General features: G+C 40.2%; 1 protein-coding gene across 2 annotated transcripts in view; it reads left to right on the plus strand.

Moving 5' to 3' along the window:
• MAD1L1 (mitotic arrest deficient 1 like 1) overlaps nt 1–23776 on the plus strand; it is a 347925-nt gene that overhangs the window by 107241 nt on the left and 216908 nt on the right. Inside the window, exon 1 of one of the 2 annotated variants that reach the window (XM_051632511.1) lies at nt 6882–6914. The exons of the other annotated variant lie outside the window; for it this stretch is intronic. Within the exon in view, the coding sequence (XP_051488471.1) occupies nt 6897–6914 (18 nt within the window). The 5' untranslated portion in view covers nt 6882–6896. Of the gene's footprint in view, nt 1–6881; nt 6915–23776 lie in introns of those variants that run through there. 2 annotated transcript variants of the gene reach the window in all.

Raw genomic sequence — 23776 nt, forward strand, 5'->3', positions numbered from 1 at the left:
GATCTTCACAGGGTTTTCACCTCCACCTCTCCTCATGTGATGTTACCTGGCCACGATCAGCTCTTTGCTATATTTTGTTTATAGCTGCTGTTTCTGTTTAGACCTGCCAGCCTCTTCTCCTGCATGTGTGCAGTTCAGTGGCATCTTAAAAAAGTTACTTCTGTGCACAGAACTTGTGGACATAACTGCATGGAGCTGCGGAGTGAACAGGAACAGCCTGTAGCACATGCAGCAGATTTGAGCAGAGACCAAATGCCCCATCTTCTTGCAGCTGGTGTGTGATCCTTCTCTGGAAGCTCTTGCCTGTTTGTATATACAAGAACTCAAAATATGAAGCCCAATTTCAGTTACTTCTTGTAACTTATTGCATCCCTTGCTCTAAAATAATGCAGTGAATGAATTAATCTGATTGCACTGGAGGTTGGGTTTTTGCTGTATTTATTTCCCCTCTGTGCATTTGTCTGCCTTTGAGTACTCCACTGCCTGGAGAAGAGGCTGAAAAATTTCATTTTGTTTTCTGAGCTTTCAACCAGATCATGTGATCTGATAGGAAATCTGTTTCCATTGAGACATAATTTAGGTCATCACCACCGAAGTTGGGGATTAAACAAGTATTGATTAACCGACTCCAGCTGACTGTTCATACGACATGTTCCTGGTGATATCTTTACTGTAGTCAGTGGGAAGTATGTAAGTGACTTCTAGAGCTGAGAATGGTAGAGATGCATCAGAGATGAGAGTAGGTAATTAAACTGTTCATTAAGCATAGCAGATGCAGAGTTCATGACTTGATTTGCCATCTGCTTTGTTTTGTAATCAGTAAAGATATAAAATAATGCTAATGGTTTCTCTGTCACATTCTCTGTCACTGCATGATGTTTTTTCTTAGGAGGCAGATGATTTTAAAGCACAGGGAAGGATCTTTAAAGTTGGGGTTCAGCAAAGAAGGAGAATTAACCCTTGTCCTGGGACATAAAAAAAAAAAAGCTTTAAATATAGGTCTCAATATTGCACTCAGCAGCAATAAAAACAGCCACTCTGGTGAACATTTGCTTTACAACAGACCTTCTTTTTGGCTGTCATACCCTGTGCTCTGCGCCCAGGTAACATGGAAGGCTTTGGGGCAAAACTGAGCTGCTCCTCTGTGTTATGAGTGGTATCCAGTGCTTTTCCCTGGCTGTTATGACATGATGCTTCTTCCTTTCTTCAATCCCCTTCCGATCCATGTGTATCATTTAAGCTGTGCCATTACTCACACATCACCTGCTGTACTGCTACTCCTGTGTGATGGTTATCTGCTGCCAGCCTGACCCTTGCCAGGCCTTTCCCTCTGCTCACCCTGTCTCCCCTTTGTAGGTTTTTATAAACCCGTGGAAGTTATCTTCCTTTTTATGCCTGCAAATAAATATATTTTAAAGCAATTCCCCTCTTCTGTGGTTCAGCAAGGCAAAGTTATGTTGGGTGAGGTAGCACTTACTGGATCATCCTGCGTGCTTCAGAAGAGGGGAGGCAAGGCACTCTATGTTAGAAAAACTCAACAAGCTTTTAGGTTGAGCACGTTCCTTTTAATTTCAACCTGATTATATTAATCAGTCAAATAATTTCAGAGAAAAGGTGATTGGTAGGAATGGGTAGAGGGAGATGATAGCAAGGGAAGAGAGAAGATCATTAACTGCTGTGGGACAGAAAGAAAGAGGTAATTGCTGCCTGTGGAGTATGGGGGGTTTGAACAGGTCTCTGCTGAATTGTTATTTTTAGTACCCAGTAACAATGGATTTTAATTCCCAGACTCCTCTTGTAGAGTGCCTTTTTTTAAAGGATGAGGGCTACCAGGTCAGCCATGAGGTAGATGCTTTTATGAAACCTCTCTCCCCACCGTTAGCTGGTGTTACAGTGCTTCCAAGCCCAGTCTGATGCAGGATGGTTGTTGGGCTTTGTGTTTGCACAGGAGTGTCTGGGTTACTGGATAAAGCACATTGTTTGGTGAGAAGAGGGTGGGGCTTGGGGGTTTTAGGACTGCTGCTGTAGACATTTTGTTTTGGGGTTGAGGAAATACCACATTTTGTGTTTGCTTCTTTTGGTGTCTGACAGCCTTGTGTCTTGTGAGGCGGAGGTGCTGCAAGCAAAAAGAGTTCTGGGAAGAGATTTCTTTTAACACGGAAGGGTTTTCCCCCCCTGTATAACCTAAGTTTGTTGGGCTTTTTTTGAGTTAACTTCTTCTAGTTACCTACTGAGTCATGTTTTAGTCCTGATCCATCTAACCACCTTTGGGACCTTGGACAGCTGCCTCCTAAATGTAGCGGTGGAGATAGTTTGCTGTACCACTTCTTGCCTGCAGTGGGTGCTCCATATTATTATTTATTCTGAGAACACTTTCCCTGTTTGTTTTTGTTTTATTTTGTTTTCTATAAGTCTGTCACTGGTCTGCTTCACCTTTCTTAATAAGCTTCCTGTCTGCAGTGTAAGGACCTTTCAACCATGCTCTCCCCTTCCGTATGGAACAGCTTTCTAGGATCTATTGACCTGATCTCAAGTATCTCTAGACCTCAGAGTTTGAGAATGATTTTTCTTCTTTGTCTGAGCCCTCTAATTTGTCTGCTTCTGGGATTTATTTTCTATGTAACAGACTGATCTGACTCCAGTTTTCATGGAAGTTGCTACAGAAAATACAAAAGAACAAATACAAGTATTATTAGTCTCATCACGGTCTTGACTGTGTGACACGTGTCACTCAGCTCTGCAGCTATAGAAACACAGCAGTGCTGGTGGCTTCACCTGCCTTTCTCACAAACCAGTCATTAATACAATGATTTCATCTGCAGTGCCTGTGCTGCCCTTTCTGTAGCAAGCTAATCAGAATCCTACAATACTCCAGCAGCAATTTTTGCAGAGATTTGTACAATGACAGACTAACTTTGTGCTGATTTATACTTGATGCTTTGTTATATTCATTACCAAATTTTATTTCCATGCTTGACATTTAAAAATATTGTGTTTGGAATGTGTTATTTATTTTGAGACCTTTATTAGGCAACCTCAGTCTGAGGGTTTAATTGTTACTGATAGCTAAGAGTATAATTACCTCAGTAAAATATCATGACTATATTAAGCAAATGGAAATTGTCTTCCTGAATAAAGTGAGTACAAGCCATTTTCCTTTGAAACAGGCTGTTCCACGAGGCCTGCTAATGTCATTTGCTAATACAATTGCAGAATCTCTCTGTAAAGAATGAAGAAGAGCTATAATCGATGTGTTTGGAGGAGAGACTGTCTGTAGTAGTTTCAAAGCATTTGAAAGGAGGATTTATCTTTAAATGAAACCAGAAAATAATAATGTTTCTCAACTGAGAGTTGCAGATTTCTGAAAGACAGGAGAAGAGTATGTTTTCTGGCTTGGGCTCCCAGACAAGTGCAGACTTTTCTTTCGCTTGGTTTTCTTTGCTTTACATTAGCTTCCTTAGTTTTCCTGATTTGGTCATAAGTTTTCTGCTCACTTTTTTTACTTAATGAAGAAAGTAGCAGAGCTGTTGAGTTCTCGCTTCCTTATCCTGCTCCAAAATGACTTTTCAAAGCCTAAGTTTCAAAGCCTAAGTTCCCTTAGTTTCTCACTTGTCAGTCTTCATCTGTTGGAGGGATCTCTGGATCTGAGGTGACAGTTTGTTCACTGGTTGTGGGCACTTAAGATGTTTGGGAGCATGGTCTGCACTTACCTTCTTGCTTTCTATTGGATCCTCTCTAGTGAGTTCTTTTGCTCTTCATCTGGTATTGTCCTAGTTCTTCATAGCTAGTGGATAAATTTGCCTTTCCCTGACTTTGGATATTCTGCCTCTCTGTGTGCCTACAGGAATTTGTCCTACAGAGGCATGAAGGTGATGTGCTTTGTTAGAGTAGAGCTTAGTCACCTGAGGGCTTTTGACGTGGAAATGGTGAACATTGGCTTCAAATGTCCAGCCTGGAGGCAGAAGATTAATTGACTCATGGCTTTGCTTCCCTTTCCCTTTAAGAAGCATGAAAGAGCTCATAAAATATCTTAGCAATTTTTTTTTTTAATCGGTTCTATGTGGTTCTTTCTCTTGCCTTTTTATGTATCTGGTAAACCTTGTAATGACAAAAATACAGTGTCTTTGGATCTGATGCTTTTGAGAAGGAGGCACAAGGGCAGCCTCTGTATTCTTGTTGTTGTGTCTGACATTTTCTATTTAAGCAAGGTGTTTAGAAAGTCTTTTTTAAATTTATAACAATTCAGAATATGCAGCATAGGTAAAAGCTGTGTTATTCTAGGAGTTGTTTTTGATGTGCTATAAAAATGTGATCTTTTTCCCAGAATACTGACTGGATTCTGCTTTGTCCTACCTCCATTAGATACTAATGCTCAGTGCTAAGAGGTTAAATTATGAAAATTAGAAGTATGCCCATAAAATAATTTATTTGACCTTCACTTCTTATTTCTCTGAGAGGAAAGGCTGTAGGACTTCTAAAGGTAAAATATTCAATAAAAGGAAATTAGGTTAATCCAATGTTATGGCTGGGAATTTAAACTCAGTCAGGTCAGGTAATTCAAAGTTATAGTTCCCTTGATGCAGATGCTATAACATTTCTTCCTTAGCTCCTCAGCCCTGAATTATGAAGGATGGTTGAGTGGATATGGCAGAGAAGCAAGCAGGAAGATAGATGGATGGAATGAGGGAGTTATTTTTAAGGGAAGTTGGGTAGAACACACCTCACCTCTGCACCTTTCAAGCAAGGGAAAGGCAAACAGCAAGAGATGACTGAGTGAGGGAGCTAGGGATGGGCTTGCATAGCATCCAGGGACAGGGGAAGGGATTTAGGATTTCAGAATAGCAGACTCTTAAGTAACTAGGATAAGCTGCACAAAAAGGGTTTTTTGCATTTCTTTGTTCCTCAGATACTTAGGGTTTGAAGGTGTTAATATCTGTGCCCCTTAGAATGGTGGTATTGCCACAAGAACTGCAGCTTTGAACCTCTGACTTCTCTCTGTTTTAGTTCTCAGCCAGAAAACTGGATTAACTGGGTGAATTGCAGTGGATTTTTATTTTAAAGGATAGGAGAGAGAGATAATTAAGTAATTGCACAGTAGCTTATTTCAACATGTGATGTGAGCCTCTGGTAAGAACAGCTGCACTACTCAGACACCAGTCACTCAGAGCATCCTTTCAAATGAAGACCCAAATCTTTATAAAACTGAAAAACTGTCTGGAGAATTAAGGAGTTTTGTATTGCTCCTGGCACAATATAATGCAGTACTAACAGTTTTGTTCAGTGTGTGTTCACAACATCTCAGGTCAAGCATTGCTTAAATTGATTAATATATTAGAAGTCAAATGAGATTGTGGAAATGGTCTTTGACCTGTGATTTTGTTGCATTGAGAAGAAATGAGCTGTTCCCTATTTCATGGGCACATGTTCTTAGGTAGTATTTCAGATAGAGACAACAACATTATTTAATATCAACTAGAAGAAATTTGAAGAATTGGTCTAGTTTAAGTTCAAGAATTCTGATTCATGTCATGAGATGATTATATTACAGGATGTTGCTATTTTTTCTAGTCCTTTGTGGGACAACTAGGCCAGGAGATGTGAAGAACTGTTAGCCATAAATTTTCCTGTTCAGGTGGAAGCAAGTTGGGACAGTAGTAGAAATGAGGCTTCATTTTCTCTCTCCATGAATCCAAAGTCTTGGGATTTCCCCAGAAATACCTCTACCTTTTTTGCAGTCAAGAATTTGTAAGGGGATTAATAGATAAGTAAAGTGTGAGCATGAGACAGGAAAACAAGAGAAACTTAATGTTTTTCTTCCTGTCAGGAGAAGGAGGAGGGGAACTATTTTTATTAAAGTCTTATGATGTGTAGAAGTTGTTTGTAGGAAGATCCTACAAGCCTGTGGGGCATCCAAGTTGCTTTTTAAGGGTAGGGAAGCAGCGCCAGAGCAATGTTTAAATACGTCTGTGATTGTGTCTCCATCTCCTTACTTTCCTTGGGTGGTGAAGGACAAGAATTATTTAAGAATTCCAGCAAATGTGTCACTTTGCTTGCTACTGTGTTGGGTCCATAGGAATGGAAATGTCCTTACTCCAGTGCAGTTTCAGCCAGGTACTTACTCCCATATGCAACACTGAGGGAAGCAGAGACTACACCCTCCTTGGTCTTCTTGTTACTATTACTTTGGGTGCAACAGGACTGTGCGTAAGGAATTGAGGCAAAGTGGTTGAAGTGAGAGCAACTGAAAAGGGGAGGGGGATGTTTATAAACTGGTCAGTTTTCTGCAAGTGTTTGAGAATGTTTGTTCTGATCCTCCTGCCCCGGGGCTGCAAACACCTGGAGGGCTGGGTTTGGCATTGATGGCAAATAGTTTTCACAGAAAAATTAGCATTATGCTAATTTTCTGTGACAGTCCAAGCTATAACTGCAAGTTCTCTTGTTTTGCTGCAGCTGAATACTTTTCCTCCCACCCCCTTTGCTCCAGCCAAGATGTGAGAACAGCTTCCTCCATTCAGTTTTCTCCACCCTGCTGATGGCACTCTGAAGCTCACATTTGCTTGTCCTGAGTGCCTGTAAGGAGCTGTAAAAATTAAATATAGAAAGAATTGGATGACAGGACTCAGGGCTCTCTGTCCTTGTGTGAATTTGAAGGAGAGATTAGACTATAACAAGCAGAAGGTCCTAGATAGAGCTTTGGTGTACCTGACTGTAAGTTTGGATTGAGTTAGATGGGGTCCATTGATCCCAAAGCCCTGTGGGACAGTGCCAAGAACTCATTCCTCTTTCAGAGAGAGGAAATCCTCTTATTCCCTTTCTCCTTGTGAGCAGCAGGGTCTTCCTTCCACTGGGAGAAACAGTTGGAAGAGTCCTTCTACACCCTTTATTCTGTGCCTCAGATGGGAGGCAGGTTACAGGTAGGTCCAGGATAAACAGCTGGTTGTAATTGTTTATGCAGGTGGGAGAGTAGCTGGGAAGACTCATTCTTTGGATTAGACACATGATTAAATTAAAGGTAACTCTGGATGGGAAGCAACATTTCTTGCAGTATGTGCACACAGCACTGAGCTGTGTCCTTCTACCAGGGCATGTGCAACAGAAATTTGCAAAGTGATGGTGCAGTTCTCAACATGATCTAATGTCTGAATTAGCAATTTAAGGTTTCTTCTCCCCATTTGCTGTTTTTTCAGACACAAACATAAGCTGCAGATATTTTGTGTTGTGCATATAACAGTAGTTGCACTATGTAAATAGTATTTTCAGTTTTACAGATAAGGAAACACTTTCTAGCTTGAAAAAAAATGTTTTGGTGTTGATTACACACTACCTTTGGAGACCAACTTTCCAGGTTGACATTTCCATTAAATTAATTACAAAAAAAAAAGAAAAGCTGTGCTTGTTTTGTCATTGGGAAATGCCATTTGCAAAGTTATTGGAAAGCTGACCTTGTCAGAAGTGTTATTGCATTATCCCTCTGTGAGGGCCACCACAACTGAATGGCAAAAAAAAAAAAAAGTGCAGAAAGAAAAAAGCAATTTCAGGAAATCTAATGAAATCAAAACAAAATGCCTTTTATCCCTCTCTAACGTGAAGATGTTTATTAAGATAGCATAGGTTAGAGTTTGGTGCTGGGGGGAAAGTGTTTGTGAAGCACTCTAGGTTGTTTTATAAAAATAAAAATGACTATGGGAGAGAATTTTTGACCTTTTGCATGAAGTGAACGTGAACAAGTGGCAGTACTGACTCCAGTGACATCTCTCCTACTCTGTTTTAACCTGCTTAGCCCTGACCATCATCCTTCTCCACACTTACCCCTTCTGCACAGAAGGCTGCAGGGACCAGAGCCCCCTCCCAGGGCTGGGGGCAGCCTCTGCCACCACTATGCTTGGAGGGTCTCCCTGGAAGCAGTTTCTTTCCTACCTCTGGTTCGCTCTGCCAGTCCTTTAAGTAAATTTCAACTCTTCTATTTGCCTCTAGCAAAATACCAAGCAAATAATCTCTTTGTTTTTTCCCCTTTCCCTCCTAGTTTAAAGCCACAAAGCTACTCATTTTCTCAGAGCCATTACTTGTCCTCCTTAAACACCAGGGAACAGCCACAGCTGCTCGTTCCTTCTGCTCTGCCTCAGTTTCCCATCCAGGCACAGATCTGCAGAACAGCCCTGGTGATTGCCTTCTGCAGGAGAGCTGCCTGCTTTCATATGCCTCTAACTAATCCTCTGCTCCTGAGCAGAAAAGTACCACTTGGTTTAGTGGCCATTTCTTCTTTGAATTTATGAGCTACAAGAGATGTTGAATGTCTGATGCTGCTTGTCCTTGTGCTTTCTCCCTGTGGTGTAACTGTCACAGAGCTACAGTTCTCAGGTAGCTCAGTGAGTTGTTTGTAATGGCACATGTTCATCACACTTTAAAGGCTTTAAATAAAATCTTTTCTACCAAAGAAATGATTAAAAAACCCAAGAAAGCTATTTAACCTGCCCCCTCCTTTCATGCTGGCCAACGTGTTTCTTATGTAATATCTATGCACATGAATTTGTCATGTGTGTTGTTCACCCCAGGCTATGGTTGTAGCCTTTGCATTCCAGTATTGGCTTTTTCCTTACGTAAAAGAGGAGAAAAAAGAAAACTGCTGAATCCCATGAAAATATCCTAAATAGGATGCTGAACAGCTGTAAATAACAGCCAGGTTTATAGTTTAACTCACTAGAGGCATATGCAAGCTGAAGGATGTGAAACTTGTGTTCTAAATCTGATCTTTTCCTTCAGTTAACACAAGTAAAACAGAAGTAGAGACATAAATAATTAAATGTGCATACCTTCCCTGCCTCACTTCCCTCCCTGCCTGGACATGGATTAGTGAGTTCTGAGGTATTGAAGATCCCTCTGCAGCTGTTGACCCATCCTCTGCACTTGAGTCATGATCTCCATTGGAGTTTGCTCCCTAAGATTAGTAACAATGTGATCCCAGTAAGGGACCAGCTAAAGCTGACTCCTCTGAACCTGTCTCCTACCAAATTGACCCTGGCTTTCTGAGGAGATCATTTTGCATTTCACCTAACTAGGGTGAGGTTGGGGTTTTTCTTTGTCAGTGTTTATGTAGTCACTACTTCTCCCTCTGCAGAGGTGTTTTTTGTCTGATTAGTTTTCCTTCAAGGAGAGGGAGCAGGAATGTGGAACTGTTGCCCTTCATCAGCCAGTAGGTACACAGGCTCAGTTTTATTGTCAAACTGCTTCACTGGAGGAACTGGATCTCCCAACTGCACATTCTCAGTTGAATTAGTAATAACAGTAGATAAAGGACCCTGGCCTGGGGACATACTTGGCTTCCTTCATGGAGAATTTGCTGTATTTTGGACACTCTTCAGCTGACAAAACCTGTAAGTTGTTGCTCCTCTGCTGTGGATCATGGTTATGCCTCCATGCAAATGAAGGGTTGTCCAATGATCTGCATCAAAAGTTTTGATTTGTAATGAACTTCCAATATGATAAAAGGAAGACTGATAAAATTAAATCTAAATTAGAGGGTTCACATACTTCATACAAATACAACTTAAGAAAAATGGTTTCTTCATTTTGCTGCATTAAGATGTAACAAGCAAGATTGCTGCTCTCCCCAGGGAGAGCTTTGGACTTACAAGGTTTATTCATCCTGACCAATGAGTTATTTTTCCTTGCAAATTTTTCCCCCAAGGTGTAATGATAAGGAACTCTGAGGAGAGGATTCATCTAGTTACATTGGCAGTCCTTTCTTGTTTTTGTCTTGGGACTTGATGTGGAGTTGAATGTGTTATAAATATCTGAATATCAATGCTTGGTAGACTTACAAGAGCTGTTAACAACTAATGAAGGTTAAATACTGTCTATTTTGGGAACCTGAATGACACTGTCATATCTTAGCAGTACTCAGTGTTTAGAGTTGCATTTTTCCTTCTGTCATTCCTGTGAAATAGAGGGGCACTGTGATCTCAGTTATAAAAGAGGATCAGGAACAGAGACACTCGGATGAAATGACTGAAGAACTGAGGCCGTGTCAAACAGGAGTTCTGTGGAAGGGCTGTTAAAACTTCCTTGCATCTCTTTCTGAGAGTATTTGTTTCTATGGAGCCTCAAAATGCAGACTGCAGTTTTCTGTGCCTTTCCTGTGTGACAGTGACCTTCCTTTAGATAAGTCCTTTGCTGCAGCATGTGTGTATGTGCTCCCTGGCACTGCCTGCTCCACCCTGTTAGAGCACTTCACTGACTTTCTACATCTGCCAACTCTTGTCATGTACTGGAAGCATCCAGTATAATTTGGGTGAACCTGTATTAGTACACGGAGCTGATTTTCTCCTGGAGCCATGTTGCTGAACTGATTTTTGTTTGAGGAAGCTGTTGCCTGGCTTATAGGCACAGGCTGGATTCCTTTCCCTGCTCTCTGCAGGCTATGTCTGGTGGGCATATCCAAAGGGATGTCATAGCTCCAAAGAGTGTCCAAATCAAATACATGGGAGAATGTGGTTTAAGAGCTGCTTGCCTGCACACTGGGTGAAATCTAATATTTTTTTTTTTTCCACTTTGCATTAACTTGCATTTGTACCTGCTCAGTCTGCTTATCAGCTTTTATTTTCCCCCTCATTATTATTTTTTAGGTGTTTCAGAATGTCTTACCCTTGTCTCTAGACTCTGCTACCATTAATATTTTATGTTGTCAGTGCACATCTTGCTATTTGCCCCTGTTTTTCTACACTAATAAGTATACTGAATGAAACTTCTGGCTCTAATCCCCAGTGTAGCCTGCTGCTAATTGCTTTCCATGGCCAGGAAGAATAGTGAGCTCCTCCATCAGCCACCTTCCACCACAGGTATTTGACTCTCACATAATGATTAAAACTGAGGGATGCTCAGACTTTCCAAACTCTGCATTCACTGGTTTGCTCTCCTGTGAGTTATCTCAAAGAATTGCTAACTAGTTCAGTTTAAATTACTTTAACAAAAGCTTAGGCTTATCTATCTCTGTTTTATCTTGTTACACTTAAATGAAAAAGATGCTTTATAATTCTGATCCTTCTCAAATAATTTTCTTAATGTTCAGATGAAACTTCCTTGCCAATTACTCTAATTTCCCTGAACAACATTATCTCCTTTGCCAGAAAAGATCGGAGGATGTCTGCTGTCTAGTGTCTCCAGTACAATAGCCATTTTTAATGATAAATCATTTTATTCCTTTTGTCTGTTAATACCTTTGTTATTTTGGTCTTGGTTGGATATCCAGCTTTGAGATGATTATATCTTCTTCTTAGTGCAGTTTAATTTCTTGAATTATTTAGTTGCCTCTGGCACAGTTCTCTGGTTAAGTAAAAAGAATCACAGTTCTCTGGTTAACACAGGTCATCTGCTGTGTTTTAATTCTTTTCAGAGTCTGTAACTTGGCTGGGTCAGAGTCAGAGTGCAGCCACAGTCACTCATGCTTCTGACTTCTAATCAACTCAGATATTTACCCTATATGCACAGTTGTTCATCTGTTTGTTTAGGGATTTTAAATTTTCATTGTGTTGAAATTTCTCTACCTTTAAAATACAAATTGTTATTATTGTTGTGGCTTTTACTTACATGAAATTCTCCATTGTTTCACATGCACATAACCTGTCCTTACTATAGGCCAGCATCACAACTTTCTATGTTTTGATATTTGTCTTTGTTTTCATCTTTATGAAACTGGTAATGTGAAAAAATAACCTAAGGAGATTGGTAGGTTGATTTTCTTTCAAATGTTGATACTCAAATGTGAGATACTCTTGCAAGTTCATGTATTGCAACTAGCAGTTTCTGAAATGTTCATGATCTTCTCCCTGTACGGGTGTCTGGATCTCTCATGAGATGTAACACTGTTGCAATGAGTAAACAAATCCCTGTATTCCCAGGCAAAGAAAAGTATACATGGATCACAGTTGCTGTCACTCCTGTCTATCTTGAAGATGAATCAGGCTGCTGAAATGTGCACCTGTGGGCAGCATATAGAGCAAGGCAGTCTTGTTCTCCATTATCAGAGTGAGATTTCACGTCTGTTCTACCTTATCTGAAGTATTACTTTGTGGATTTTTTCCCTTTCTTGTTCTTTTTATAAATGTATTTTACTTTTTAAAGAAACTGGTTGGTGATTACATACTTCTTTAAAATTAAGTAATCATATGTCAGATAAGCTGAGAGGCCATAGTTCAGGTATTATCAGTGCCAGTTATTCCTACCAGATGGCCAAAGTGCAGTCTTTCAACTAATCATGGTTGTGATTATAATGCTGTTAGGAACTTATTCCAATTTCATCCTTTATTTGCCTTCATAGCTGTTAAGTGTACTTTTTATGGTGTTTCTTTCTACTGGAAAATTTAGATCAGATTAGAACATGATTTTCTCGAACCTGTGGGGACTAGTGCACAGTTTAAAGAGGATTAGTGATCAGTATGTAGAAGGACTGTTCTGTGTAAGGCAAATCTTAGAAGGAACACCTTCATCTTCAATAATTTATGTGTCAGTAGAGATTTCCTTTGGCTAGAATCTGTTGTGTTAAAGGTCATTTTAATTTTATTGAAATTCATGCTTTACATATTCATAAAAGTGTGCATCTTCTGAGCGTTATCAGTGACCAAGTTTTTGAAGTTGTCATGCTGGATAATTTCTATTTCTTCTAGCACTGGAATCTGATATGATGAATAAAATGCAATGTCTACTCTTGATATTACAGCATTAAAAGAATTAGGAGGGGGGATTGTGGTGACATACAGTCTATGCTTAGTTCAGTTCAACTGGCAGGAGAACATGAAATTAGAGGAACGGGAGAACTAGCTGATGGGCTTTGGAAAGCAGATCTGTAGTTATAGGCTGATGCTGTACAACAGATTTTCTTAGCTTAATGGTGTGTCTGTGATCTAGGCACCTCTTGCTTATTCCTGTGTCTTTATTCTTTGGATCATCTGGTAATAGCAGACTTGGCAGTGAATAGTTTTGTATTTATCTTTTGCATTCTTTTAATTTATGTTTCTTACAATACTTCTGTAAATGTTGTGGGAATCTAGGCTGAAAAGGATGGGGGGAATCTGAGTGTGGCAGGTAGAAACCTACACCTTTGACCCTTCTGATAGATCTTTGGTCTTTGACCTGGATTTAGCAGTCCTATTCCTGCCTTGTAAGCTGGAGATTTGCCTTAAAGATGCATCCCTTCTACTTTGTCCTTTTTTCAGCCTCACTTGCCTTTTATATCACCTCATTAGTAAGATTTTCAAGGTTCTTATCTTTGCATGAATGTCTGTTTATCTTGCATTGGTTTTGAAGTCCTGACAAGAGAACAGGTCACTAATGTCATTCCCTTCTGCTTCCCCCCTGCTCTCTAGGCTCTCTGTGCAGGTGGCTTTGTGCTATAGCCAGGGCTTTTCCCCAGTTTATCTGGATGTTCAGTTCTGTTCTTCCCTCCATCAGCTCTGAAAAAGCCCAGGGGACTGAGAGCTGCATTTCTGGCTGGTATGAACTCTTAGCTGTTCCCAGTCACCCAGCAGGGAACTCAATTTTTGTTGAGCTCTTTAGGGAATTTTACAGATCAGCTCTCTGAGCTGTAAGTGGTCTTAAAGTGGTCACTCCAAGGCACTGCTGGAACCACTGACCTTTCTGCAAGATTTGTACCAGCCCCCATCAACCAGCAGGGTATCACTTCCAGAGCTAAATCCAACCTGCTAGGTCAGTTATTTGACAGCCTTTTGTTGCCAAAGACTGTGGCACTGCATCTCCTTCCAGTTAGCCTCAGATTTTTCTTTTTTCCCCACCAAAATTTGTTTGAGGTTTCCTATAATAGAGGATTATGAATAACACTTGTCACATCTGGAAAAGAGAAGTCATTGAGGAATGATTTCAGCTCCCTCCATTATAATCTGCCAGCCTTTTTGCTCTTTGAGGTTTGAAGCACTGGGTACTGCTACAGAGCTGTTTCATCAGGTATCCTAACAATGAAATTGCTTTAGTCTTCAACCTTGAGGATTTTGTGTTTACTACAAGCTGAGAAAATGTGGGACAAAGGGGCATAGATGTGTAGCATGTATAGCACTGGAAGGTCGAGGAGGCTGCTTGGGGTGTTTGGGAGTATCTGAATGTGTGTGAGCTCTGGCACGAGGAGACTGGCTGTCAGAGGGTGTGAAGTCTGCTGTTGCCTTGCCTCTGACATCTCTTTGTTTTCCGTTTGGACTAATGACAGCTCTGGTAACGCCCGATGGCAGTCACCAGTCATCACTTAATAGCAGAAAAATGTCTAAATATTGTCTCAAAAATTGGTCTGTTCATTCTTTCTCCTCACTCTAGCCTGGCAGCGATCTGCAAGCAGCACTTAGGGACCTCCTAAGAAGATCCTGTGTAGAAAACTGTCAGAACAGATTGCTGTATCGATTTTCAGAGGATTAAAGTTAATTAAAGAGCTCTTCTTTGCTTTCATTTCCTCCTATCTGCCAGCTATTTACATGCTAATGTAGGATCTGCCAGGGAGAATAGGAGAAGTGTCAGCACTGGACACGTTATCACACATGGAAACAGTAGAAAATAATGAGATGAGCAATGTATACTTGTGTGTGTGTAGCTTGACAACTCAGTCAGCATCACTGCTTTTTGCATATTTTCAGTAGAGTGTGATCTTAGTGAATATAATTCACTCTATTACATCTCACACTGCATAATTTAATACTTCATTCACTATAGTATCTTTACATAAGCAGTTTTATAAATAGGCTTAAGTGTTATCTTTTTTTTTGTCTGCCTTGTTCTAAAGAGGAAGCTGCTTCTCTGCAGGAGTAATGAGTGGTTTTACTAGGAGTACAAACCCAGGAGCAGAGATTGTGGTGGGGACTGGCATCTGTTCTTGCCTTCTCTTGGAAAGGCAAAGCAGAGTGGATGCTTGGTGTATAAGCAAACTAAGAGTGGATGCAACAATTTTCTGCTCCAGTTGCATTATTATTTGCCCATTCCATTTTCACATTATTTCAGAGGATTATTTTCTTGTATAGTTATTCAATATATTCCATTTTAACACTTTATTAAAACTGCTACATAACAGATGAAATAAAATTGATCCCAGGTCATGTTTCAAGAGGGAGCTTAGTGCTTTATGGATATGAGAACCCTGCTGTCTGAGTTTTTAAACAAAACTATCAAAAGCATCTGTATCACTGAGCATAGGTAAAGAGTTTTTTCAGCTGCTGAAGGCACTTCAGATAGTTTGAGGGTACTGAAGGTAATTAAGCTTCTAAGAACCAAGGGCAGTTAAAGATAGATTTGTTTCCTGAAGTTTTTGTTCCCCAATGTGCAAATGAAATACAAAGTGACTGGCTTAGCAAAACAAGACATGCACTTACCAGGGGCTGCTGTTGATGCCAGAGTCCCTGTTTTTCATGTGACCTTTGTGAAACATCTATTTGGCATTAGTCTTTTTCTTCACTTTAGTCTTTTGTGCATTTCCTAGTGGAAAACGTGATGGTCTTATTCTAAGATGTCAGATGGATCTTCTCTGGCCTTGAAAATCAATGTGACATTTTGTGAAAGTGTTAAAGATGAGGGAGAGGGAAATACCTTTAGGAGACTTAATTGCAGTCAGGCAGGGGGAGAAGGTCATCCACACTGAAAAGTCACCAGTGATCCCCTGCATGCTTACAACTTTGTAGCACAGCTTTCTAAACTGATGCTGTGAAAGGGATGTCAAATGAGAGATGCCCTGGGATTTTGGTGTTTGAGGTTTTTTTCTTGTACTTGATATTCCAGATCCTCCCCTTAGCAAGCGTGGTGGGGCTGACCAAGATGAAAAGCTGCTGTGCAATAAGCCTAAGGCTGGATTTCTGCCTGTTGTGGTTCTGCTAAAGTCATCTGAGCTACACCAGGGAAAACGTCCCTGGTTTCTAGATACTGTTAAAAGCTTGTTACCTAGGCCTGTGGAGGCCTGAATTATTCAAAGAGTAACATCTTGTAGTTGGTTCCTCCATAGCAGAGGAAACCAATATTGTTTCAGTATCTCAATGACTAAGTCCTATTCCTGATTGTGGTTGGAGGAATGTGATACAGTTGCCACCAGAAAAGATGCTGAGCACTCAATTTATTGAAGGCAGGAGATGTAAGTGTGGTAGTTGAAAGGAAAGAAGCCAACATGTGGGACAGAACTTGTATGGTCCCTGCGTTGGCTGCCTGTCCCTGGCAGGGCCAACACAGCTCTGCTTTCAGGAGCTCTGATAAGTGGAAATGAGAATGTTTAAAAAAATAGTATTTAAATTAGTAAAGCTTGTCTCTCTTGCACAAATTGTAAGACTCCTGATTTTTGTGTGTGTAGTGTTGGTTTGGGGCAAATATGAAAACTGCTGACAAAAGCAGAGAACAACTCTCAAGCTTTTCCCAGCAGTGATACGTGTGTTTGTGTGTCTAGAGGTAACATATGCCCTTTTTATCCCCTTTCATCTAGGTTGTACTTCCTATGAGGGAGGGTTTTATTTTGTATATCACATGGAATTCCTCAATTGTATCTTGCCACATGCTGAAAGAATTTTATTTTTTTTTCTGTGTTACATTGTTGTAGGAAGAGATCCAGATCTTTTTTGGTGTTTAACAAATGGTTTCTTCATTCAGTCAAAACAGTTGGTCTGTTTTGAGACTATATTGAAGCCCTATTATGTGGCACACTCTGTCTTACTAAATAATTCAGGTTGGAGCTACTGCTGGGAAGGGAGCAATGATAGCTCCTTGAGGCCAGGTCTAGTCACCAGCACTAGAGCTGAGTCAAGCCACCCCAAATTTGTCAGGTGATACAATGCAGAAGTACTCTCCAAGCAGGGATTAGGACATCAACTCTGCTGCAGTTGATTGGGATGAATGGTGCTTGAAAAAAATAAAATAATTTTATGGGTATCTACAAAGAGGAGAGAATAAGAGGAAAATGTTGGCCTTTGGCCAATACTTTCAAAATGTTTGCAGTAACCGTGCTAAGAAATCTTAAAAGAAGCTGTTTTTTAAAAAGTGAACTCTCAGCCTTTGCAGAGATACCCCTTACAGGTATTTTCTCTTACCTACCTGGCTTTTTCATTCCTGTGTCTTCCACATTCTCCACTTGCTGCAGCTGGTGGATGGTCAGAGTGGATGGATGCTGTGGAGAAACATCAAAAGGACATGCAGCTTCAGTGTGGTCTGCTACAGGTGTAAGAAGATGGGAAATTTAAAAACCTGGCAATATAATACAACAGCAAACTTTTTTATTTATAAGCATTCATTCTTGCCACTTTCCTGAGGTCTAAAAAGTCTCAGACTTCGGTCATGTCTACTGGCTCTTTACTTTTTTTAAAGTTTAATTTGTCATCAGTCTACTTACATTTTTCTATGATGCATCTGAGAGATTTTACTCAAAAGCAAAACAGTGCAAAAAGTGAGAAAAATTAGAAGCCAAATCAAGACCACTTCAGCCAACAGCAACTGTTTAATGGGTTACAGGTGCTTGAGAATACATGTGTTTCCTGTGGTTATGAGCAGTTAAGGTTGAACATTTTTCCACAGACAATTGAGAAGAAAAAGTGGTTTTCAGGTATTGCATGCATATTTTCCTGCTTTCTGCAATAGCCCTTTTCTGGGACCTGTACATGTACACATATCTCTGGGAGATATTTAGTTGCAATGAACAGTCACTTTGTTGCTGGGAGGAGAACATCAATATTTACTGAGAACTGAAATTCTCCAGTGCCAGTGTATGGCTGATTTGTGGGTCACAGGCCCTGCATTCTGCGTCGTTTCCTTCAGACTTTCTGATTCTTGATGGTGCATGTGGATACTGGGAGCAGAAGGTGATTTTACAGATACAGATGAAAAGAAGAGTTTCAAATAATGAGAAAATTTTTTTTCTGTCAGCACATTGGGTTTTTTTAAAAAGTAAAATGTTATATTTGTTTGATTTCTGGAACTTAAGTAGAGCATACCAGGCAGCACAGCAAGATTCCTAATACCAAAATTAGATTTTTGTTTTTAATTTTTGGGTGTCACTCAAGAGAGGAAGCAAAAGAGCAACCTAGAGCTGTAAACAACATGAATATTTCAGAAGCAACACGTTTTTCCTATATGCTACCATCTGTTGATGAACTATGTACAGGAAAGAATGATTTTCCAAAGTCAAAAGATCCATTTCCAGATGAGATGTGCTAAGAAAGCTGTGAAATACAAGGTAAATCCTGAGGCTTGAGAGATCTCCCTTTTTTTCTTTTCTCATGGAAACTTTTGTGTACTGGTTGAATACAATTGCTGACAATATTATGGAGGAAGAAGTGATGCCTAGCACTTACTCTCCTATACATATATACAAATATATGTATATAAAAGCATAAAAAATGAGCAAATGAAAGCACTGAAGAGGTTTGGTTCAATAAAACATTGTTTTCTGTGTTTTAGCTTTCTGAATGGCTCTGGTGATAGAAAAGAGAGGTCATAAGTTCTGTCATTGCATCTGTAAATGTAAAGAAAGCTCAGATGCTTCCAGCACCTTTCCCATTAATGTGTTTTCCTGTCTTCAGCACAAATAACCCGTAGATATGTGATAGCTCTTAATACATTTTGAAACTCTCCCCCATAATTAACTTCTGATGGAATAAAACACAAGGCTGCAGGGGTTATAGATTCGAAGAGAGTGCTCAACAGGTTTTGAAAACGACACGTAGAAGTGTTACTGCTGTTCATGTAATTAAGCTTAATTATTTTGAATTCATTTATAAAGTCTTGAGCACAGATACATAACAAGCTCTATGTTGTCACTCAGCAACAGCAACTTTTTAAGCCCTCTTCAGTGAGACCCTAGCCAAGCCCAGGGTTCCTCTTGCCTGCTTCTTTGGCAGCGTAGCCCGTGCTTTCAAGATATTGCAGCTCCCAACCCCAGCATCAGAGAAAGACTGATGATACTAAAGCCTCTTGCTCAGTCAACATGCTGCCTGTTAGCATCAGATCAACCTTTCCAGCCCTGTGAATTTTAAACAAAAATCTGTCTGCTCTTCCCACCCTCTCTGTTACCTCCAGCCTTCCTGCCTCACTGGTGCGAAGTGCAGAACTCGTGGTGACAATGTAGTTGATCTGCAGCCTGCCTGAGAGGCACAGGTTTGGACTTAATTAATAATTCCAGTGCTGTGCAATGACTAGTCTGACGACAAGGCAGTCTAGGCAGAAAACTCCTGGTAGACTTTGAAGCAAGCATGCAGAAATATCCTATTTTCAGCTGTACAAATTTCTTCCCCAGAATTACTTCACCATGGCACTGCTCTAAATATGTCTTGTGAGATAAGCTTTAAATCCTACTTGGGCAAAGTTTATTAAAAATTAACATTTGCATGGGGAGTTATAAAAAAGAATAGGACAGTCATTAGCTAAAAATCACCCAAAGTATGAAATAATATTGAATTGCTCTCCACTGGTCCAGACCAAGAGAGCTCTTACCACCTGCCAAATCTTGAAGCCCAGAAATAGCTGGTATCAATTACATCCAATAAGCCACATTGCAAACTGCACCTCTGTCCCCAGAGGTCTGAGAAAATGAGCTCCTACCATCAGGCTAAACAGCCTAGAACCATGTGCACTTCCTCAGGTCTTCACACACGAAGTGGGTTGTGTCGTGTTCTTTTACCCAGGGGCTGATTTGAGTGGAGATTCATGCTTTTGTCTCTAATGACCCCTGCTCTCTGACTTGGATTTAGGAATACTTTGAACTGGAGCACACTAGCATGGTGAGGGTATGAAGCAGAGCCCAGGCTGCCCTTCAGCTGGTTGTGGCTGTGTGTGCAGAGCAGTGTGTGAGCTGGCTTGCCCAGTGGCTGGTGGTGAGCTGGACACTCCTGAGGTCCTCCTGCACATCACAACACTGCTCTGCTCTTCACTGGGAAAAACTATGTACTGTTCATTAGACATAAGGCCCCAGACTAACTGCTCTGGTAGTGAAGTGGCAATGCAGATGATAGTCTGATATGGTTTTGCTTTATGGAAGTTCACACTTAGATCGAAGTAACCCGTGGGCCAGGTAATGCTGGTTTAGCCTAACTGAGGACATACCCAGTGACAGGAATTCTGGTCTCAAGCCTTTACAGACGTTAGAGGAAGGTGGACAGTAAAGATGCTGAAATACAAGCGGGATGAGAAGGATCCATTGTACAGTCTCTAAGGAGAACATCAATTTTCATACACATCTAGCACAGATGAGGAACACTTCTTTTCCCATATTCCTTTGTTATTGGAGCTGCACATTGCTTGCCTGTACCTCACAGCATTTAATCTGTTGTGATTCCTTTAAATGTCTGTCTCCATCAAAATCACCTTCCCTTGGGCTGCAAGTCACCAGCTTGTGTGTCTTTGTGTTAATTTGTCCCACTTCACAGGCCCAGCATCATTAGTGAAATAAGGCTGCTGTAATTACTGTGGGATTTGTGCAGAGCAGTGTGCTGTTGCATTGCAGTGTACCTGCTCTTTAATCTACATGGGCCATCTGCTTTGTTTCTTAACTAAAAGTTTTGTTTCTGCTTTGGAAGAATGAATCTGTTGCTCTTGAGCTTCTCTGTGTAGAAAAACATTGCAGCTGGGATAAATTAAATCCCTGATTGATAGATTGTGCACATTTTGATAAGATTTCTTCCAGGTTGTGACCTGTAGTTTTGCTGTGCACAAGTTTTTGCCCTCCTCTGTGGCTGCAGTCGAATTTTTGGTAGGACCTCTCCATAATCTAGAGAACTCTTGACTACTGTAAGTGTGACAAATTCAAGCACAATGTACAGTCCTGCTGTTGGGATAGTGAACATATCCCAGTGCAATTGAAAGACATTGCTGGGCAGTTATCCCATGACAACTCTGCAAGTAACAACCTTTTACAAACCCATTCAAGTCAGCTTTGTATGTTGTGTGACAAAGCACTTTGACTCCTGTCCAAGTAAGAGGTCTCTTGTATCTTTTACCATTGCTTACCTTATAAAAAATAGTGAATTCTTGGACTGATCAGGGCAAAGACTTGAGTTTATCTGGATCTTCTGTGAGGGCTGTCTCCTCTTTTGCTTTTTTTTTTCCTCAGACTTCTCCATGATTAAATGGATTTGCTCTGAGCTGGTTCCCTAAGCTTGGGCACTCCTTAGCCGTAGGAGTAGATTGTGTAAGTGAGATGGAACATTGACACTGAGGTTAGAGAAGGCTTTATTTTATTTCCCAGAAAAACTTGCCCATTGGATAATGAATTTGAGAGGTAGTTTTTGGTGTAGTCAAATTGGACAATTTTGGATGCTTTAGAGGCATTAAAATAAGATTGGAAAGTAAGAGCAGTGGGGATCCGGCAGCATGTGTCACTTTTCTGGTCTTTTGAAAGAATTTATAGCCTAGTTTAACTATAAAGTGGGTTTTGTTGTTGTCATCTAATACGCCTTTTAAAAACATTCCTGTTGTCAATAAGATGAGGAAGGTCTACAGTGATCCATGCCTCAAAGAATATAAAATGAGGAAAATACACTTTCTTAGGTCTGTTGACAATTTATTTTTCTTGTAATGGGTACATTATTTCTACTTGAGCCTCTCTCTCCTTACCACTAGAAGTTATTTCACTCAGTTCTGAGACAATGGAATAGCAGCATCAAATTTCAGGCAGTTTGCATCTTGGTTTTGTTAAAAGAATAATAAAAAAATAACATTATTTCTTGCAAGATGTTTTGGAGTACAGCAATCATTTAGAAAATGAAAAGATGCCTTGTCTAGAAGGCTCCTCTGTTTTGTTCTTTAATCTAAGGAGCTGTCTTTCTCCTTCCCTGTGGGAAGTTGTGATCGGTAAATAATATGGAAATTCATTTGATGATGGAGACATTACAGGTTGGCATGGACAATTAATTTGTTATTAGGCAGAATTAATTTTATTTGATCCTTACATGGTTGTGTTGCTGCATATAAATCCAGCAGCTTGATGAGATAGCCTGCAAGTGCAGCTCTGTTCAGTTTTGTTGAAGGATTGCTTTTTTATGGCTCTGAGATCAGGAGTGGCTTCTTTCCTTGCTTATGGGTGAAGAGCAGATTACAGGGAAGTCTTTGGCTTTATGCTGCTGGAAATCACTTCTGGGTTTGTGACCTAGAACTTGTGCTTTTCTGCTTGATGAGCAGTGTTTCACAGCACAGCTAAGCCAATATGATGTGTCTCTGAAAGGGGTGGTCACCCTTCCATTCTCCCCTTCCCAGACTAAATGCTCTGCTCATTTTCTTTGCTTAGAACTGCTTTGATAAGGAGTGTCTGAACTAAATCAGCAACAAGCAAACTCCAGAAGAATGTGAGAAGCTTTTTGCTTGGGAGTGGTCTCTTTGTATGAGTTCCTTTGCTTATATGAGGGACAGGACAAAATACCAGTGACTATATGTAGAACTGTTGATTTTCATCTCCAGAAGAATGATCTCCTTGTAGTGTCACAAAGCATTACCTTCATATTTCCTCTTTTATCCTGCAATTCAAAGCCATATTTTGGTTAATTCTGGAAGGTACTGATCATTTCTTCTGTGAAAAGAGCTGAAAAGGAATTAGACCTCCCTCTGTCTTTCATGACTTTGCATGTCAGTAATTTGGAGAACGTGTAGCAGGAATGCTTTAGTTTACTGTTTCTTCTGGGTTTGCCTTTCTCTGATGTGACTTCAGGAAAGGCAGCATCTCAGAAGTGGCTGCACAACAGCAGCAATCCTTTCCTAAACAGTGCTGGTGGATAGCTGATAAACACGTTTTTTGTTTGTTTGTTTAAATAAGAATCATGGGGAAGATCCCCAGAGAGACTTGAAAGAGATCTGTGTTTTACTGAGTTCTTCTAAGCTGCTGAATGACCACAACCACTTAATCTTGCTAGGCATCAGTTTTCCCTTCTGGACAGTGGAAGTAGTGATTTGAACTTCCATAATAGTCTGCTTTTAAGATTGACTACTAAAAAATGCAGCATAAAAACCTAAAGGTAGTCCTACATATCCATGCTATTAAGTAATAGAGTGCCATGAACAAGCTACTTAAAACAGTGTCCTCATAAGACGTCTGCTTCTGCATATATTATACTATATTTTTCTCCTGCTTCTCTCCTGTCTTAATTGTCTCTGCTCCAGTTTCCCCAGAGTGGAGAGTCTCTTGCTTGTGCTAGATTGGCAAACTAAAGATGAGGGTTTTGGAAAATGAGACCAAGGACAGAAGCAAGGGAGTATGTTCAACTTGGAACTCAAAAGGAATATGTGAATATATTGAACAGGGTACTAAAGTCAATTATTTTTGTTAACCAGTGAGATCAGAGGTGGAATTAATTATAAGGTGTAGATGTCTTTCTTTGTGAGCTGCGTGGCAAAAACTTCAATTGCATTTACTTTTTGAAGTAAAAGGAGACAGCATTGTTTCAGTAGCTATGAACAAGGAAAAGACTAATGTCATCTGTAAGTGGCAGGGAAATATGAAACTTGAACATCTTAAGAGTAATCTTTTCCATTTAAAAAGCAAATTGGAAAATGCTGTTTAACTATTCCCACAGTAAGTGAAAAAGCAGGAGAAACTAAAGAACAAACTCCCACCTCTTGAAGGAATTTGAAGCTGGACTTGGCATAGATTGTTGGAGATGATTTAGCAGCAATTAAGCCAGTTCTAACAAAGCAGGTAGGACTGTAGATGAGAAGAAAGGAAAACAAAACAAATTTAATAGAATCATAGAATGCCAGGTTGGAAGGGACCTCAAGGTCCAACCTTTTTAGATCATACTATAGTTTATATGAGAAGGCTCAGCACCTTGTCAAGCTGAGA

This window comes from Apus apus, chromosome 14 (genome assembly GCF_020740795.1).
Source record: "Apus apus isolate bApuApu2 chromosome 14, bApuApu2.pri.cur, whole genome shotgun sequence".
Classification (NCBI taxonomy): domain Eukaryota; kingdom Metazoa; phylum Chordata; class Aves; order Apodiformes; family Apodidae; genus Apus; species Apus apus.